This window comes from Apis cerana, linkage group LG1 (genome assembly GCF_029169275.1).
Source record: "Apis cerana isolate GH-2021 linkage group LG1, AcerK_1.0, whole genome shotgun sequence".
Lineage (NCBI taxonomy): Eukaryota > Metazoa > Arthropoda > Insecta > Hymenoptera > Apidae > Apis > Apis cerana.
In genome coordinates this window covers 22697410-22718458 of record NC_083852.1, presented here as the reverse complement: position 1 = coordinate 22718458, position 21049 = coordinate 22697410, and the positions used below count along the sequence as shown (strand labels likewise).

Genomic DNA, 21049 nt, shown 5'->3' with positions numbered 1-21049 from the left:
ATTTTTATTTTAAAATCTTTAATATATTTTTAATATTTTTTAATCTAGTTAATTTTTATATTAAATTAATTTTGATAATTAATTCTCATTCAAATTCAAAATTCTTTTTGGCTTTTTTGTTATATTCTAAATTATTCTACAAATATGATTATATTTATGCACTCATTCATGTATATAATGAGACAATATCATAAATTGTAGGTTAATGTTGAACAACTATAAATATTGCATTTATTATAATTATGAGAAAATTTTACATGATTTAATATGATTTAATAGATAAATAATTATCATTTCATAGATTGGTAAAAAAAATACATCTAATGAAAAAGATTTCTTTATAAAGACTAATTGTATTTTATTTCAAATAATATTTATATTTTGTTTTTTTTCATATTTCAATCTTTTTTTTTAATTTTATCTCTTTTTTATGTTTCAATTCTTTAGATTTAATTATTATATATATATGTTTTTAATTTTTATATAGTTTCTTTTTTATTCTTAAACTTTTTTAGATTTATTAAAATTTTCATATTTATACTTCTATTTGATATTTATATAAATATTTGATATTTCTTAGATTTACTTATTTTTAGATTTTTTAGATTTTACTTATTTTTATTAAATTTTTAATTTTTTTTGTATTAAGTACATTTTTTTATTTTTTGACATTTAATTTCTATATGAATATAGTTTTTGAGATAATTTTTATTTTAAAGTCTTTTATTTTTTAAATATTTTTTAATCTAATTAATTTTTATATTAAATTAATTTTGATAATTTATTTTTTATTGTATTTTTAATAAACAGGCTTTTTATGTTATAAGATAATTAAAATCTGTTATATAATAGTTCGATTTTCGCGCGGTTTAAGTAAATAGGAACCATACCGTTCCAGCCAATTAGAAAATTCCTAAATAATCCTGCGGTGTCATTCTTCTGCAGGAGTCATCGTGACAAGTTGCATCGGCTTGAATTTCGTGATTTTTATTACGCAGTAAGTAATTCGTTTTTTATTATCTCATTTATAAATTATTCTTAGCTTCGTTTATTTAATAATTCAATGTTGATAATGAAATCTTGGGATAACAAAATTAATTAATTTTTTGAGTTTCTTTTTTGATCGTTTTATTTGATTTTTGAGGTTACCAATAACTTGTATCGTATTATGAGCTTTTCAACAAAGATTTCTATTTCAACAAAGAATTATTATTTTATTTTAATATAATTTTAATTTTATATATTTATTTTATAGTTTTTGTTTCGATTTTTATGTATAGATTATCGTATTCTATTATGGATAATTTTCGTGCACGTAGTACAAGAATTTATATATCGAAAAGATTCAAATTTGATAATATTTTATTTTTTTTCATAAAAAAATACGCATTTGAATTAGATTTTTATTCATTTTTATTGATATTGAAACGAACGAACAATAAAACTAATTTTATTTCAATTAAAATATTTCGGTAATACATTTTCTAAATTCGTACTATTATATTGCGTACTATTGTATTTATATATTTGTTTCTGTCTTTCACTTATGTTATGATTCAGAAACGTTTCGTGTAACGTTTCTTATAACATTTCTTGTAAACATTCGTTACGACCTTTCCGAAAATTTATATACACATTCGATTTGTATCGAACGTAAACATATCCCCTCTCTAGTTCACGATTCGATACTCGAAATTATTACGAGAGTATCATTCTTCTATCGATATTCGTAGTGTTCGGACGCGTCATTTTTCTTGAGGTGTGTGATTTATTTTCTGTGAAATAATTGTTTAAGTATGTTCATAGTGATTTTTTATTGTTCATATATTACCATATAATTAATATTTGTTTATTATTACAATTGATTCGTTTATTATCACAGTCGCTTAAATGTTAATTATTAATTTTTTCTTTATTCATTTATTTGAAGGTTAATGTTACAACTAATTTATATCACGAGTTTTTTAGAATTTAGAAAATAGAATTTGAGCTTTATTACTTTATTTTAATACAATTAATTTTAATATCATATTTTATTTAATTTTATTTTTTTATTTTAAAGTTGTAATTTTTTTTTATAGAAATTATTAGCTGATTATGGAGTGACGTACAAAGTGGGAAAAATTTCAATATGGACGCCATTATTAGAAGTGGTAAAATTTTAAATTTGTACATTCTTATTCTTTTTTTTATTGAAACAATTAATAATAATACATTGTTAAATAATATATTAATCATTGAAAATACTAAATTGAAAAGAAATAAAAAATATTAATATTAATAAATTTTTTAATATGTCTTCATTTATGATTCATAATAATTCAAATAATTTTTTTATTTTATAATTTTTTTATTTATAATTCAAATAATTAGTTGATAATTAATTCTAAAAAAAATAACAATATTTTTGAACAATATGTTTAATAGAAATAAGAAGAAAAATATCAAAAAAAATATTTTACTTCTTTTTCTGTTTTATTTCTAATTCAATTTTAATTTCAGAGAATATTTGTGATCGCGCGCAATGTGATCAGTAGAGTCAGTGTTTGCTTCGTAATAGTTTTTTTTTAACATTGTTTAGTGCATAATAGTTTTAAAATTTAATTATAATAATTTTTCGCGAAATTAGAATCAGTGTTTGTTCGCCAATTATAAATCACAATAGTCTTTTATTTTCTTTTTTTTTTAAATATTTCTTTTGCTAAAAATATTAGAGTCAGTGTTTCTCATAAGAAGATAAACGATCATCCATCACGCGAAGAGGTAATTATCCATTATTTTATTCAAATTTTGAAATAGAATTATTACATTTTTAATTGTTAAATTTCAAATTTCAATTTTTATTATTATTAATATTCACTAGAATTTCTTTGTTATCATTATTATCTATTCTAATAAAGTTTTATTTTTTCTTACTTGAATTTTTTTAAATAATCTGGATTATGTTTTAAATTATTGTTCCATTTTTTGTTACAGATATTGTAAGGCTTCCACATCTTCTTACATGATGACATCTTATAAATCACGATACCATAGATGGTAATGCAAATTCTTCGCATCAATGGTGAGTCGCATGCATTTCTGTTCCTCTGGTCATTCAATCATGTCGTAGGATGAAAGGTCCGAATCGACACGAATGACTGGTTGTATACGTAGAATTTTGCACGAGCACAATGACCACGGGTATTTATTATACTCGTGAGTAGTAACATTTCATATTTCTGTGTTTTATCTATTAAATAAGGATAGGTTTTCTTGCACATCGCGTTTTTAACAAAATGATATTGATAATTGAAACATGAATGAACAATATTTAATTTTAACTCTTGTTTCATCGTAATACAATTGTATAATTTAATTATTTGATTTTTTATTATAAATTTAAATTTGATTTAAATTATAAAGACATTTTATAGTCCTTTCGTACAGAAATATAATAATTGTGCAAGAAGACATTTCGCGACAGATAAATTTCTGAATCAAAGCAATAAATTTTAAATCCTGCTTTAACTATTTTCGAAAATACGCTTTGATGAAGAGATTGCCTGAGATTATTAATATTTTATTTAGAATCAATTATTTTCTTTATTATTAATTATCATAAGTAAATTTCTTATTTAATATTCAACATATTCAATATTTAATATTATGTATTTTTTAATATTAAAAGTAATTTATTAGATTCTCAAAGATCTATTAAAAATTGAAATAAAAAATATAATAATTGAAACAAAATAGATATTAAAGAACATTAGCTCGTTTAATAATTATTAATATTCTTTTTAGCTCAGGATTTTCAGATTTAACCCTTTCCATGCTCATTGCCAGGAATTCACTCACGGACCTAGGTGTTACTTGGGTGAAAGAAAGGCAATGAGCATGATGATCTTAGTTTATAAATTAATAAAAATATTTAGCGACTGACGATGCGTTAGTGTATCGTGCACGACGTATTTTCCACATTATGTGTGTGTGTGATTAGGCTGTGGAAATGCGTCGTTTCAATTATTATCCTATTCACAATAATCAATAACAAATTTACAGTAATAATTTCATCTATTATTAAATGCCAATTATAAATAATAATTTCTTATTATTAAATTATAGTCTTAAATTATACAATGGTATCAAATTTTCATATCATTTAGTCCAATAATTATTTCTTTAGAAATGAGATACAAATAAATAATTGAGATACATGCTTTAACACGATTTACGCAATGGTCGCTAACTATCGTCAGTTGATTTCAGAGAAATGGTACGTAAAATTAGAGTATGAAAGTAGCGTGCCAAGCTCGGGTGTCGGAGGCGTCCCGGGACGTTTTCCCTAGTGTAGGCATTTTGCGCCCGAGTATTATGCGTGAGAATCGTGGAATGAGTGTGTTGGTGTGCCTGCTTTGCCATTTTTTAAATATAGGGTTAGGTAGGATAGGTAGTATACTTCTGGTGTGTCTGTTTAATTATAAGTAGGTAGGGCCGGGCGGGTTGTCACAGTCTCTGGTCGGGTAGGCGCGTTTTCGCGTGACAATCTGTTTCAGGAAATAAAATTTGAGAAATCGAGGGCAAAGCTGAGACGAATGGACGATTATTGCCATTCGTCTCTGGCTTCGCTCATCGATTTTTTGAATTTCGCGGTCGCGGTCGTGATTTGCTTTCGAAACGAACGTTGCGCTCGAGATTTCGCACATGTACGGAGAACGATCATTGCGATCGTTGGTCGTTCATGTGTATTTAGTTTCCGCGATTTAGACTTTTTTTTTTCTTTTTTTTTTCTTGACTTACGATTAGCGAATCTCGAGCCTAGATTTAAGTTTCAGCGGGCATTGCGCCCGAAGGAGGAAGACCGAAGAGGCCCGACAAACTGTCACGAAGAGGGCTGCAACGAATGGCTTCTCATTTTTTGAATCTTGTTCAGGGTTCAAAGGATGGGAAGTCATTGTTACTACTTTGTCATTGTGCTCGTTTTAATAATACGTAGTATATGTTGTATCGTCTGGCCAATTTGCATGCTGGCCCATCGTTCGTCCAGTCATCATGGGCATATCGCGGTTTTTGCATTAGTGTTGCGATAAAGAAATTACGGTTTGAATTAGTGTTGCGATAAAATGATAATCGCGTTTGCTATAATGTTGCCTTGTAAAAGATATCGCGATTATATATCTTTAAATATTTTAATTATATTTAATTTTGAATTAGAAAAATTTCATTTTTTTTTAAATTTTTTATTATTCTTATTTGTAATATCAATAAGTTTGAAGTAACTTTTCATTCCTTTCATCATAAATTTATATTAAATTCATCCTATTAGTGTTGCGATATTGTTACATCGCGGTTTTTTCAATTAGTGTTGCGTTAATAAATTATCGCGTTTTTTATAATAGTATTGCGTTGAAAGAATGCCCAAAATTTTTCCACTGAAACTGTGGAAATATATCCTGGACCACCCACAGAAGAAGAATTGCAGAACCGTGGTCTTATGACAGCAGCCTCCAACATGGTTGCAATTTTATTATTAATATAATTATATATTTAATGAAATATGAGTGAGTATAAATTAATAATTATTAATTATTAGCAATAAGCAAAATATCCTACTAGGGATATTTTCAATTTTTTTTTCTTTGATTTGCAAATATAATAAAATACTTTGTGAATTTAATATTTTAACGTGAAAAAAGAAAGATATTCCACTATCGATTTTTTCGGATTGAGTGGATGATTATTTGGATTCGATCTTTTCTTTTTCTTTTTTTTCATCTCTCTTTCAATATCCCCTATTATCAAAATATTTGTTTCAAAAATATTGTTAAAAAATAAATTTGCTTTTTATTGATGAGTATTTTATTTCTTGTAGAATTGATTCCTTTTTTTTATTTTGGTATTAAAAAAGTATAAATGAATAAAACATTTATGAATTACATAAATGTTTTAATAATTTAATTTTTTTTTTTAAAATTATATATATATATATATATATATATATATATTTATATAGTATAAATTAGTTTTTAATTATTAATCCAATATCTGAGTTGTTACAGATATGCTGTGAAGAAAATAAAAGAAGAAAGAACCATATATCATACGAAATCAAATTTGTTTCTATTTAATTCTATTAAATCTTTCTTTAGTTTGTTTCAGAAACCAATCAGACGTCAAAGAAAAAGGTATGAAATCTTATTTTTCATTTTATAGGTTGTAATATATGAAATTGTAATTTTTTTATTTTTTTATTAGAAACATTTAGTTGAAATTTATGAAGTTTGTTTTTTACATGCAAAAACTAGGTTTCTGGTAGATATTAGAAATGATCGAAGTTAGATTTTTCGTTGTATACAGGATATAGGATAGGACACAGCATTTAAAGGGGAATACTTCGTTATTTTTAGTTTCGAAAAATTTTATTAACAAAAGTTGTCCATTATAGAAGATTTTCATCTAGATAAAATCAAGTTTTAATTTTCTAGATCAAACTGTTTTGATAAATAGGGATTTAATTTTTATATAGGTTTAATAAATTGTAATTTAAAAGTTTTAAATTATCGAAGATAAAAATTTGCTTTTCTAATTAATGAAAGATAGGAATGCTGAATGTAATAAATTACAGAGGGTATAAGAATTCTAATTCTTTTTAAAGTCGGTATTTCAGAATACATAAGACAAAGTTCTATAAGATGATATTATAAATTTATCTTATATCTATGATTTATGTCAACATCAGGATTCATAATGAAAACTTTCTTTCTAATGAGGAGAATTATATGGAATAATAGATATTCAATTTTTCATCTATGGGTAGTAATAATTTCAAATAGTCGATATTATAGTTTTTATTTCTCGTATGATGGTAACTTTGGACAAATTTTCCGTTCTTATCTATTGATGATATTTTTAACATTCCGAATCATTCCGAATGTTTTAACAACAGATAATAAGATAGAATTCTTACAAACGATTATTAACAATATTCATTCGAAAATTTAAAAAAAAATAAGAATACGTTGAACTTGGTAATAATAAATTTCTAGAATATAATTATCTATTTTTATCGAGGATATCATAATTATTCGAATATTTCGATTTTACAAAAAATTTAATCCGGTCTCTTATATATTTAATCGAGAAATATTTAAATCGAAAAACATTAATTATCAAATAACAGCATCTTATTATCAAAATTAAAGACAAGCTAAGGATTACTATTGTTCCATAGTAATCGATCAACGGGATATCGTGACCGTAATAACGAAAATGTTTTGATTTGGAAAATTTAATCACATGTTCCACATTCCAAATAGCACGATCCATTGGTTTTATCAATTCATCTCTTATAATCTCCGACATCGCTTTGATGTTATAGTAATATCTGTAAAAATAGTATCAATTAAATTTTCCCGTTGTTTTAAAAGCGTTCGATGAAAATTTGCATAAATCTTTATGAAACGGGTTACACTCACGTTTTATTTTCTATGACGTTGGTAAGGGTTTGCACGATGGATTCTTCAGTGATGGTATCGATGTCCAACGTAAGCCCGATACCAGTATCTAGAATTTTACGCGCATTGAAAAGTTGATCTCCGAAAAAGGGGATGGCGACTACCGGCACAGAATAGTGCACTGCCTCCTGCAATGACTGCAATCCACCTTGCATCACGTAGGCCATCACTTTCGGATGTGCTGTGTATAAAAGTAACGTTAATATCGCAGATCTTGGGTGAAATAAAGCCCTTATAGATTATCCTTTCCCCAGAGTTATTACAAATTTCAAGATTTAAGGGAGTGGAATTTCAAAGGAAGTAAACAGTGGAATAATAGCATTGAAACAAGAATCGCGTATTTTATCATCTCGTTTAGCATATAACGATATATAAGTACAGTTACAATATCGATATATAATCGTATAATTTCACGTGGAAAATTTCTTCAAGTTAAATTCTGTCATTGAAACGGTGATAGGAATGTTTCATTCGTTGAATTTCAAAACTACGCGATAATCGAATCGAAATTTTCATTATTTGTTGTAAGGCGTCCACTTATATTCTATATCCTATTTCTCGTACCTCTTTAATAGATTTTCTAGAGCAGGGCGAATAGAATGGCGAACATAAACTGTCTATCAATGTATACAAAAGTTTTCCCTTGCTTGAATTTGCATCGAGACCGAGCGTTAGCGCGAACGATGTGGACTAGTTTGTCAAAATTTCCCGAGAGAATTTTCCCGTCGTGTCACAGTTATCTTTTCGTTACTCTATGAATTGTTTAAATTGATCCTTTAGCCGGATCAATAGAGCATCGTTTATTTTTCCAACTATCGAAGATTTGTCCCGGCTTGCACGTGTGCCAATTAACTATTGTAACAACGATATCGCTCCATATACTTTTTTTTCTTGTTTCTCGCTTCGTTTCCCAATTAATCGATACAAATTTTTATCCGCATTCTATATTTCGCACCGTTGATTTCCATTTCTGGAATCACGAATGTGTTTAAAGGATTAAATTTTTGTACTCGAGACAGAGAAGAGAGAGAGAGAGAGAGAGAGAGAGAATGCGCGATGAAATTACATCGCATATGAGTCACACTTTACATTTGATCATTTAAAAATGAGCGTGGACGAGGTCGTTATGGAACACTTGGCTGCCCGAGAAAATTAACATCCATTCCAAATGAAAGGGCCTGCAAAGTCGGCGGCAACTTCATTAAGTATTTGCACCAACCTCTGCTTACCTGTGAATCCTGTTTAACGAACAGACCGTCGCGCGACGAGTTTTGACGAGTTGTGTATGTAAATCAAACGAAAATGCGATAATTAACGAACAAACACGTACTTAGGAGCAACGAGGACAATTACGTAAGAAGTTTTTTTTATCTTGGAAAGACAGAAAAAAGTAAGGAGGGAGAAAGAGAGGAAGAAAAGGGGGGAGGAAGCATCATGATCTCAGAAAATTCTTGTATCTCGCCGTTCTCGAGGAAGAAATCAAAGAAAGCATTATGTAATAGCGAGCACAATTCATCGTTCATCGGTTTATCAAACGAATAAGTTCATCGAGAGATGTTACTTTTTCTCTCTTTCTCTCTCTCTTTCGTTACAACGCGACTAAACCGTGTCGTTTCATTTTTATTCCCACATTAACGGGGATCGAGGCGTTTTATCGTTCGGGTAATAACGATTCTTCGTGCGTTCACGTGAACGATTTCCAAGAGGCGGCCTAATAAAATGAACGTATCCCGAAGCGGTCAATCTATGTTCCGTTCAAAGGAGCCGCGTGGAAGCGAAGGGTTAGCCTTGGATGACTTTACCGAGAATCGCTTGCTGGGGTGCCCACTTCACAAATTTGATGTTGGCTGGATGAATGGCCACGTCTTCGCCGTGTTTCCATAGAACTCTTTGCTTGAGAGAGCCGAGCGCCTTGTACAATGCGGTCAAAGAGCCGATTGACAGCTGATGAGTTTGCAGATTCGAGCCTAGGGAGAAATAGATCGCCCCGTGCTCCGCCTTGTCTAGGAATTCTTGAATATCCTGCGATCAAGAACACGACAATTTAGATGTTAACCCTTTCGAACGATATATGAAAGCGGAGTGAAATGTATTTTTATTCTTATCGTCGCGTGTTTGCTCGGTTTGATCGATTTTCTTTTACAATATAAAGAGAGATGAGATATAAATGGTTCGAATATTCACGTTAAATTGTACCTATGTACAGTTCACGTGGAATACAAGACGTTGTTACACATTAATTGCGCAGAACCGCAAGTTTCTCCTGCGAAGTGGACGCGCACGTGGCACTGCGATCACGTTTTGCGTCTCATGTCTCGCATTAATTCCACGTGACGCGGGTGCAATTCCATTTCGGAAGATATCGGTGTAAAACATGTTCCAACATCCGAACAAGGTTCGTCCGGATATATAATTTTGATCGATGTTTCATGATTAATCGTGGCAGTCTAGGTTAGTTAGTTTTAGTTAGGCAAAGCGGAAAGAATCGTCGTAGGTGGCGTAGGAACGACACGGAAAAGATCCGGAAAGATATTTGTTGTCTTGGGGAAAGAAGACGGGGGAGGCTGGAAAATACCCGTGGAAAAATATTTTCCCTCGTAGTCACGTGGGTGGAGGGTAGAGCGAGGGTAAATAGCAATGACCTTTACTTTCGCGTCGCAATGTCGAGCCGTAGGTAAACTTTCCCCTATATCGGTTACCCTGCGAGAGCGCTACGTATTTTCCCCCGGAGAAATCATTCTCCTTGCTCGCGGTATAGCGTTCAATCCCCTGCCGTGGTAAAACTGCGTGAAATAACGTTGCCGCGTCCCGCAAGGAGTAATACTTGTAATCGTTGACTGAATATAAGTTTCGCAATATCGTCTGTTGATCCGCCCTTCGGACGATCGATGAATCAAACCGCGGTGTTATTTTATATTCCGCGAATATAGGGGTGATACGTGAATTGGAAAGGTTATGTGTCAAATCATTATCGAGCTCTTACGATTTTAATTCGATGGAGAAATTTAGGAATACGATCGATTACCTTGGGCAAAGTTTCGCTTTTTTCCGTGATTTGGAGGCTGTGAACCTCGATTACATTTGGCAGCAGCGGTTTCGGGTACCCGAATACGTGGTTATTTCCCAATATCACTAGACTGAAGTTTCTATCCATGTCCTCGATCGAAACGTCAGGCATCCACTTGTTAACGATCTCCTGCGCCCTAGGCAAATGCCAGTATTTATAATATATCCTGGTCCACGTTGTGTAGAGGATATTCCAAATACGCTCGTTCAGGCTCATTTTGTTGGTGAAAGGATAAGCCATGTCGGGATTTAACAGGGGATCGTCCGGGTTCCCTAAAAATAAGAAATAGTCGGATAATGTATCTCCTTAATTCTCATCTGATACGAAATCGGTACAGGTTAAAGCACTATCGGGGTATTCCATTCTTTTCTACGACGCGTGGTCACCTCCGATTGCTCGCATTTTCTACTTTATCGACAATTTATGTCAATTTCCGGCTCACTAACGACATTCCGACCGAGCAGGGCACAAAAACCGTAGAGAAAGCGAGCAGAACGATTGTCAGATCGTTCGCCTCACTCTGCTACTCCAACATTCGAATTTTGCCGTTTCGATTAACTTTTTCCCTTTTCTTTTTCTTTTCTTTTCTTTTTTTGTATTATTGAAGTGTTACGCTTACCAACCGAGTCCATCACGTAGGGAAGATTGCCGACGCTCAAGAATCCGATTAGAACCGGCGAATTGTAATATTTGACGAGGGCGTAATAGCACTGGTACCACAACTGTTCTATAATCACAGCGTCGAAGGTTTTGTTTCTTCTGGAAAAAAAAAAAAAAGAAGAAAGAACGCCTCTCCATTGATTTCGTGATTAGATGATTTCGAATCGATAAAGTTGCAACGCGATGGAATTACTATAATTTCGTTCGATGCAGTTTTTATTTTCCGTATTAAGCGTAAATGGAAATGGCGGGGAACAGTCGATGCGACTCCGTAATTTCCTACGGCTCAAGGCAGAAAATTGCGTTGGCGCACTTTTCTTCGACTACTACACCAGCTTTAACGAGTTTACGAAATGAATGTTTTTGTTCTCGTAGTAGGGTCGACGCCCTACCGACTATATACCGTCTTAAATAGAATGAGAATATTTGTATTACGAAATTAGGTGCGTGATGGCCGTGCTGAACAGTTGTTCCTCGCACAACTCGTTCGCCTCTCGCATGTTCTTGTGCAAAAGGGTGAACGCCCCCATGTGCCTGTGAAACATCGATAATTGAACGGATCTAGCATTACGGGATATTTCTCTTGTAACGTGCGAAATAACCTTACCTTAGACCGGTGCAATCTCGTTTTCGATAGGAAAACGACAAATCGACGTCCTCGTAATTCTTTATTGACTTCTGCAAGATTACGTTTATTTGTTTATTTGTGGTTGCCACTCTTTGAACAAACGAGATTCTTAATCTAGCGATCCGATTGGTTTATTAGGTGTTAATAAAAATATTAATCATCAATCATATCGGATTATGTTAATTCAATAATTAATTCAATAGTTACGATTAGTTATTTTCCATGATGCTTTGAAATCGAATCTTTTGATAATAGATCAAAATGATCATGGTTGTCGTTTGGAAATATTCGTCGAGGGTTAAATTATCGTTTTGACATATTGATTTGATCACAAATTCTGCTGATCAGATCTACAGTGGCAAAATTGGAATTGTAGCTTTAAGAAAATTTAAAAAATGCATACGATTCGACAGAATATTCTTAAATTCACGAGCCACACTTATTGTAAAAAGTTCAAAGATTGTTCTACTTTCCAATTCTTATTCTCATATTAAATTATAGCATATTAAATTAGCGATCATAAATTCTGTATTTAATGGTAAAATCATGAATTCCAATGTTTCTCTCTCTCTCTTTCTCTCTCTTTCGAAAATTCTCGTATATTCTCGATTTACTCGATCTATCGTCAAATTGTTGATTTCTTTTCGGCAGGGACGAATGGGGGAGGAAAAAAAAAAAATAGAAAAAAGGGAGCGAGGAACGGCGAGCATCGGGTCACAAAGAGATGCGTTTAACGAGAAGAAATGTTAGTAAGGGTAAATTGAAGCCGAACGAAGTTTGCGTAACTTTGAACCGGAGTTTATGGAGAAGGTAAAAGAGAGGGGACACGAAAGGGGATCGGGTCTGGGAAAAAGTGGAAGTAGAGCGAGACAAGAAGAGAAAGAGAAGTAAAAATGAACTGGCGGGTGAACGTGGGAAGAAGGCACGAGAGGTGCGCGTGGCCCAAGTGGAGCACGGAGTCAAACACCTATCCAAGGATATCTTTTCCAACTTTTCTCCACGGTCTACGGTGATATTATTGAATTATTAAACCGTCGTTATAATCTTGTTAGAAGTATTTTCGCGCCTTTTTTTTTTTTTCTTACCAACTTTCTCTACCGCTGATAAATGACGCAAGTTGTAACGCGATTGTATTGCGTGTAAATTGCCATAGTTTGCCGTTAATGGTTAAAACTGTTTGCAACTCGGTAACTGTTAAAATTTCTCCGTTCACTCGAGTCCGATCGAGAGAGAGAGAGAGAGAGAGAAGAATCGAAAATGTGGGGGATTGGAAGATCGATTAAGTGGTGTCGTTGGGGAAAACGACGAGACGAAACGACGCGGAGAACGACGGGGGATGAAATGCAGAGAGAAAGAAAAGAGGGAGAGAAGAAAGGGAGAAGGGGAAAAAATCGCACTTACCTTTGACGGAATGGTTGATATCATGGTAACGTTGTGTCCACGGGCCGCCAAAGCTTTCATCAATGCTTGAAAGGGTTGCTGGTGGCTGTAGCTCGCGCTGGGACAAATTCCGAGAATGTTGAACCCAATGGCTGGCGAGAATTGACGAAAGAGTAAAAGCACCAACGGCAGAGACAACATCTTGCTCCGCTTCAACCGTTCAACCGACGTGTATTTCGAGAGGCACTCGAGAACCACGGAGAAAATAGTCTTTCAATTTTTTAAACGAGAATCGAGGTTGCTGGTGTTACGCCTTTTGTAGGAATTTCTAAAGGTATGTGGTAGGATGGAGCGGAGGGTGGGGTGGAAGAGGGAGGATTGGAGAGAACGATCTTCCCGTGAAAAATTCACAACATGTTTCACGATCAGTTTGCTCGGGGCCACGATAAATAAGTGAACCGCTTGTGCATCGGTCGCGTGTTTCTCGCACGGGTTGCCGGAGAAATAATGCAAACCCTCCCGTTTCGGCCAGTGACAGATATTTTTATACATCACATGAAACATAAAGGCGTTATTCAGAGATTATGGAGCATTTCATAGAATCTATTCCCTTATCTCTTTGCTTAATGCGTTGTAAATGGCGATTCTTTTTCAAGGTCGTCGTATATATCGCGTAATAATATTGTTACGTCTTCGTACAAGATGATGCCAATAAGAATTTAACGAAGTATTTGTTTTTGCGAACAATTTGATAACTGAGATGTTTCGAAGAGAGTGGAATCTGTGCACGAATTCGTAATTTGGCGAAAAATAAAATTACATAAAACGATGGGTTGGGCCAAAGTTTAATTGGTAAAAATAGGATAGGATCATAAAGGAATCGATTGTTCGCGAAAGAGTAAACATCGTGGGGATTTTTCTGTTCGAACTTTACGTTTCGAAATTCACGTTTAAATTAAAATACGGCGCGGAAAGCGGTAAAAAAAAAGGAAAAGCGGAGAAGGAAAAACGTGTCGGGGTGGAGACGAATCGCCGAGAATCGCGCCATTAGCTTCGATGTACGCTTTTGCCTCACCGTCAAGAGAATAACGCTCGGTTCAGCGTACGGAATGATGCGGTCGCATGGGGTTGGAGAAAAATTGGTCCACCGTCTCTAAAGAAAAGTTCCAACCGAGAAAAATATCATCTGTTCTCGCGAGAACTATGCCACTTTTTCTTTCTTGCTGATTTCGCTCGTGTTACACAGTATCGCGAGCATATAAATACGTAAGCGACGATCGTATGCAACGTCTGTTTTACGTGCCATCGACCAGTTGTTGTATCCGTTGCAACTTTGCTCTCATAATTTTCAAAAAAAAAAAAAGCAAGAAAAGAAATGAAGAAAAGAAAAAGAAATTGAAAAGGAAATAAAAAAAATAGGCAAGGAAGAAAAGATTAACGGACGAAAGAATTGACTCACTGGCGTGTAAATGTATCTCGTAATCGTTAATTAAAAACTTGAAACGTTACGTCATTAAACGCCGCGCAGATAAACGCTTGAGGGCGAAAACAAAAGATTTTTGCATGGCTGGCGTAACTGCGGGCTTAAACGCATCGCATTACTTAGAGTCGTAATAATACCTGTATACACAGAAGAGCCTCGTTAATTCGAGATATTGTGTGCACCGTCTCATCGCGAAGGTGGCCATAGTTTGCGCCGGCTGAAAAAGTCACGAGGATTCGTCTTTTTAATCGGTCCCCTTCCTATTTACAACCGTCCTCGTGTATAAATAATCGTTCTCAACCGTTAATTTTAACGACATTCGCAAGACGTTGCGAAACGTCTCGTTAACCGACAAGGTGACAAAATACCCCTCCGAACGATCCGCTCTCTTCTTCCTTTGCAAGTGGTCCGGGATTCCGTGCTCGTGAATGTTGACAAGTTGGGGATTCTTGAACGCGTATAATAAGCTACGTTACGATCTTAAAGATCATCCCGGACGACGGCGCGACGGGAAGGCGGAAAATTCGAATCGCGTGTCAGAATCAGATGCGTCTGATAAGGGTTGAAAACGGTTGCTGACAGTTAAGGGAGCTCATCTTGAAACTCGACAACAGGTCAGAAACGAGGAAGGGGCTCGTCACGGCGAGCGCACGGAGGACACAGAGTCCAATAAAGGATTTGAAAGAACTTCTCCGCGTCAAAATCCATATTTGGAGAAATTCTGTTCGCGTATAAAAGGGGGTTTGTAAGACACACGTGAGAGGCAAATGTTGGAGGGTATATAAAGGGTATTCGCGAACGATTTATTTTCAGGGAATCTACGGGGCCGATTGGACGCGCGATGCTCGATGTTATCGTGAGTGAGGATATTAGCATCTATTCAATGGTACGAAATGATAAACGATAGTGCGACCGAGGATGGAAATTCGGTGGACATCGATGATCGATCAATTTGAAACACTTGGGAAATTTGTGACCCGTAGTTTAAATCGCTCTCCGAATAATCCAACGTGTTCTATCTATTCTATGAGTAAAATATATGAGAAGATGAGGGATGGACAGGGAATAGAAAGAGAATGGAAGCTTAAAGGGGAACATTGTGGGAGGGAGTGGGATGGAAGGAAGGCAAGATAACTCGTGTCAAGTCGCAACACGAGCCATGGTTTAATACAATGCGAGAATGGTGGTAAGAGTGAAATAGAGGCTTAACACGGTGAAAGAGGGGATTGGAAGGGAATGGGCTTTCGGAGAAAGAAAGAAAGAGAGAGAGAGAGAGAGAGGGGGGAAGAGTTCACCCCGACAGCAAAATGCTGCGTGTGTCACTAAGTAAGCGTCTAGATTTGCTCGTCCTTTTCTACCTTCCGGAAAAGCCAGTAGACTGGCGGAGGATGTGTCAGCTTCAGCTGTGTTATGTTTTGCAAGATCCCTCCTCCTCGGTTTCTCTCGTCTCTTTTCGTTACGTTCTACGGTTCTCTTGTATCTTCTATCTCCCCTATTCGGATCTCTTTCCTTCCAGAACAGTGTCTACGATCTCTTTGTCCCTTGTACTCTATCGTACGATTGTACAGCATCCACTTGCGGATCTCTTGCCTTAATCCTCTTTGTTTTCTCTCTCTTCCTTGTCGTTCCTTTTAGACGACATCCAGCTGGGTTAGGGGAGAAGGATCAGAAGGAACAGGAGAAAAAGAGGGAGGGAGAGAGGGAGAGTTTTTGCGACTAAGCTTATGCAACCGAAATTTAGGATATCCGTGGTTAACTTCGGTAACCGCAACGAGCCTCGAAGAAACGCTCGCTCGTCAGAAATTTTGTTCCGTCTTTCTTGCACCTCTTCTCGTTCTTGTTCCTGTGGAAGATTAGCGTCGCGCGGATATTCGATATATTGCGCTACATATTTTCCGTAGGTGAACAAATTTTCGATTTTCTATCTTGCTGCTTCTTCGAAAAATCGAGAGCTCGAAAGAAAGAGAAGAAAAGTTGGAGCAACGTTTTTCTTTTTCGGACAATCCACGGCGTGAGGAGATAGGTCGATGTCAAGCGAAATATCCGTCGACGATATATCCCATTAAGCGTGGAAAGCGTCGTTTCGCTCATTAACAAGTATGCTCAGTGGCGCGAATCATTTCATTCGATCTCCGACACAGAACGGGCGGCGTGCACTCGCATAGTAGACGCGGATGCTGATAGAGGCGCCCGTTCTCCATGTACACGTGTACATTCAACGGGAACTTAAGTAGCCGTGATTAGAGTTCTCGTGGGAGCGTGGAAGGGGCTTAAGGCGTCCGCGGATACGCGATTATATATGCCCAAGTACATATTTCCCACGCGTATGGTTTCTTTACGAACTGGTAGATGAGTTTACGGGGCGACTAATGAAATTATTTCTGGTCACCGAGCGCCATAATCGTGTCAGGAGAACTTTCCACGTTTCTGTGCCGCGACAAGAGCCATCCGGCTTGGAACGTTTTCGCATGGCTCTTTGCGCTTCTCCCGCAGCTCCCGACCTACCCAAAGATAAATATTTGCGAGCCCTCCATTACGCTTTATGGAATATTTTTTCCCTCTTCCTTTCTTCCCCTCTTCTCCCCCTCCCCCTTCTCTCATTTCTCTCGCGCATCGCGTCGCATCGCGCCGCGCGACCCGTATAATCATCGCGATTTTCTCCTGGCCGCTTGGCAAATTTTGCCGGGCCCATTGCGAGCAAACCATCCGTCCGTATTCGCTTCCACGCTCTCCCTGCTTTTTTAAACTCCCCGTTTCCTTTTTCACCACTTGACCAACTCCTTCCTCTCCTAATTTATTTCCGCCAAGTTCGAGCATTCTTCACTGCGCCAACATTTTTCCTTGACACGATCACGAATCCAGAAATTTTCCCCCGGATGAGTTTACGTATTCCATACAGTCCCTTTGCTCCTTTCTAAACCTGTTCGAATACGGACAAAGAGGGACGACGACGACGACGACGAGATTCCTCGAGAGATCCGCCAACTTTCCGTGCTTTCGATGGTTTATTAAGCACCGGGATCGCGTTCGACGTCGTCCTCGAAAAACTTCGTTATCCGTCGCGTTCCCTCCCCTTTTTCCTCCGATACATCGATCCGATTTCGTCCTTTTAAAGTGGCTACTTTCGCCTGTGCGCCAGACTCTAATCAGAAAACGAAACAAATCTCAAAGGGATGCGCCTCGAGCGCAGCATAGAAAGCGCAACCCAAACTTTCCAACTAGTGTCGAACTTTTATCGATACTAGTTGGATCGAAGGAAACGTTCCGTGCACTTGATCCATTTACAGGATGAGCTATCTCTTTGGCGTAAGTAAAAATAAGAAATCGATGGAACGCCTCTTCTTCTTTTTCTTCTTCTTCTTTTTCTTCTTCTTCTTCGTTCATCATTATATCGTTGCTTGTTGTAAACCATGTCTAAACTCGGGCAATGTGGTTGGAACGATTCTTACGTTACGGGAACGAAGACCGTTGGGGCAAACGATAACGGCAACGAGGAAACAAGAGCGGAAACCGCACTCTGTAATTCAGGGTGTATGCCCGTTCGGATACCCGAATCGTTATTGTCATCGGTTGCAAAGACGGTATAACGTTGTTATTGTTGGACGTCGTTAGAAAACGTTGGGGACAATCGGAAAGGAATAATATTATCCCATAGCTTCCTTTTGCTCATTTCCTTTATTCTTTCATCTTTCTTTCGTCCGTCCCTGTCGAGAGGTTTATTAAATCAAGTTTAAAGGATTTGTCCGTTTGCATGCTTTTTATTCTTCTTTCTCCTCTGTTTGTCTCTTGGCGGAAATTTTGATTTATTCAAGAAACTTCCTTCCTGCGAACAACTTTCGAGTGTTTCGAGTCTCGAATCACAGGGAAACAATTTCTTGAAGGATCTTTCGCTGTTTAATTTAATATTAATCTTCGTTTAATTTATTCATTTAAACGGGGCAAAAAGAAAAAGGAAATCCTTCAACGGATTATTAACAGATATATATATATATATAAATTTGAATTTTATAAATATAAGCAATTACTGTAGAACGAATCTCGAAATTGTGACGTACATAATTATTCAAAGAATTACAATTGTACGATCAATCTATCAATTCATATGTCTTTATAAATTTCATATCGAATCAATTTATGCCGAATTACTTTTAATTTAACGTTTTTTGTTTGGACCGTGCGCGGAAAGTGCGTATTAAAAAAAGCATATTTATATTTCCGTGATGCCAATTTTTCAATTTTCAGACCGTTAAGATAACGGTCGATTTAATATCCATAATAGCCATTAAACTGCGAGGAAGGATCGTTTGCGCAACGAATCGATCAATTAATTTCACTTAAGAAATATCTCGTGTATACAGTCCTCTCGCTTCGTTATTCGCGAAATATCCCGCAAGACATATTACTCCCTTTTTTAATCTTTCTCTAAGCTCGATGCACTCCCACTCTTTATCGTATCTCTTCGGGTGCATCACATTGTGCCTCGCATTACAATATTGCGAACTGTCGGCGCGACCGAGAGAAAGAGAGTGACGCGGAAAAGTCGGAGAGAGGAAAAGAAACCGTGGAATATAAAAAAAAAAAAAAAGAAAAAAAAGAAAAGAAAAGGAAAGGAAAAAAAAGAGCGAGAGAAAGAGAGAAGAGAAAAACGGGAAAGAAAAAAAGGAGGACGAAAGAAAGGGAGAACGAACGACGAGTGATGATACGGGTCGGGGAAAGAGAGAGGGAGAGAGAGAAAACGGGCGACAAACAGAACGAACACGTAGAGTTTCCAGGGAACGTGTAGGATGAGTAATGAAACGGTCAGGGACAGAGGTTCTCTAATCCCGGTGGATATAAGATGAAATCGTTCAGGGAGAGGATATAACGGCCGGTAAATCGGGGAAACCGAAAAGAAAATCCGTGATCGTTACACCGGTAGCATCGCCATCGTTTTTAGATTAGCTTCGAACCAAACGTCGAAGATATTCCTTCACGTCACGCAAGATAGACGAAAAGCCTACAACGTATGTATCGCGGGAACCTTGATACGAGATCGCCGAAATTGCCTTCCTTCAGCCATTCCGATTGTAATTTCGTTGGATCGCATTTAACCGTTTTACGTGGATATACGTGTCACGAGAGAGGAAAGGATGGCGATCGTAAAATAGGCGAAGACCTTGCAACAGAAAGGGGGACTAGGATCCACTTTATTTTTCTTCATAGTTTTTGAGTTATTACGTGTAACTTGAAAACTAATTGAAACGTTTTGTGCGAAAGAATGCAATTCCTTTCTCGCATTTCGCAGAATTGATAAAACAACAATGGATCAATTGTATATTTCATTGTTTATTATTCGTTGTTAACTAATGTTAACAATTTTTTAAGCTAAAAATAATAGATAGTTTTATATAAGCAATTTTTTTGAATTTGTCCCATATGCTGCAAGATTCTCAAATATTCTCGTTTCCTTTTCTTTCCTCTTAAAATGAAGGAACGAAACACCGTTAATCTTAACGGTAGAAAAGTGAATAGTAGAATTCTAGATACGCGACAAATCGGCGATAAGAAGTAATCTGTAGATTCTGGCATCGGGAGGGGACGTGAAATTTTGTGGCGCGCTCGTTGAATCAACTTAATTAAACTCCTTAATCCATTTCTATAACGTCTTAATTCCGTTTCTCAACGAAACTCCCCGAGTTCTTCCAGGGCGGTGGAACTTCTTCAGACGTATTCGCGTGTCAGTTTCCGCATTAGAATTCAACAGCGACGGATGGAAGAGCGAGCGCCGAAGAGGATCGCGGAAAGCCACTCGCTTGGAAAATGAAATATCGTTTCGCGTGGAAATCAGATTAACCGACGATCGATCTTAGAATTACCGTCCTGCAGCGGAGATATTTAAAACGGCGCGTTGTTCAATTTTGGAATACCGGTTCTCTTTTGACCGTGTAATGTTTAATTGTCCCGTAATTTTTTTTTAAATCGTTATAACGCGAAAATCGGGGATGTGAAACAAAAAAGGAAAAGAATTGGAGGAGATTCGAATTTTTGAAATCCAAACTTTCGAAAGAATGATCTGTTGCGAGAATTGATATGACAATCGAGAGTAATTTGTATTTTTAATTCGTTTTTAATTCGAGGAAATCGGGAGCTGGTTTCATCGATAATCGATGATTATTTAAGCTTCCGAATTTTGTTTTTAGAATGCATTAGCAATTCAATTATTTCCACCACTATCTACAATTTCTCGTTCAAATAATAGAAGCTCGCGTTAAGAGATAAGTGGATTCGATGATCAGGAGAATTCAGTTAATGGAGCTAAAACGAAAATTTCGTACTAATAAACGAAGTTCTATTCC

The 21049-nt window shown here is 35.8% G+C and overlaps 1 protein-coding gene across 1 annotated transcript; it reads right to left on the bottom strand.

Moving 5' to 3' along the window:
- Positions 1–6814: 6814 nt before the first annotated feature.
- LOC108002185 (UDP-glucosyltransferase 2-like) lies at positions 6815–19883 on the bottom strand. The gene is made up of 8 exons (XM_017063718.3): positions 13253–19883; positions 11831–11901; positions 11659–11757; positions 11183–11322; positions 10522–10835; positions 9299–9518; positions 7458–7677; positions 6815–7366 (listed from the first exon to the last, which is right to left on the bottom strand). The coding sequence occupies exons 1-8, from the start codon at positions 13430–13432 to the stop codon at positions 7036–7038; spliced, it is 1575 nt and encodes a 524-aa protein (XP_016919207.2). The 5' UTR covers positions 13433–19883; the 3' UTR covers positions 6815–7035.
- Positions 19884–21049: the final 1166 nt, after the last annotated feature.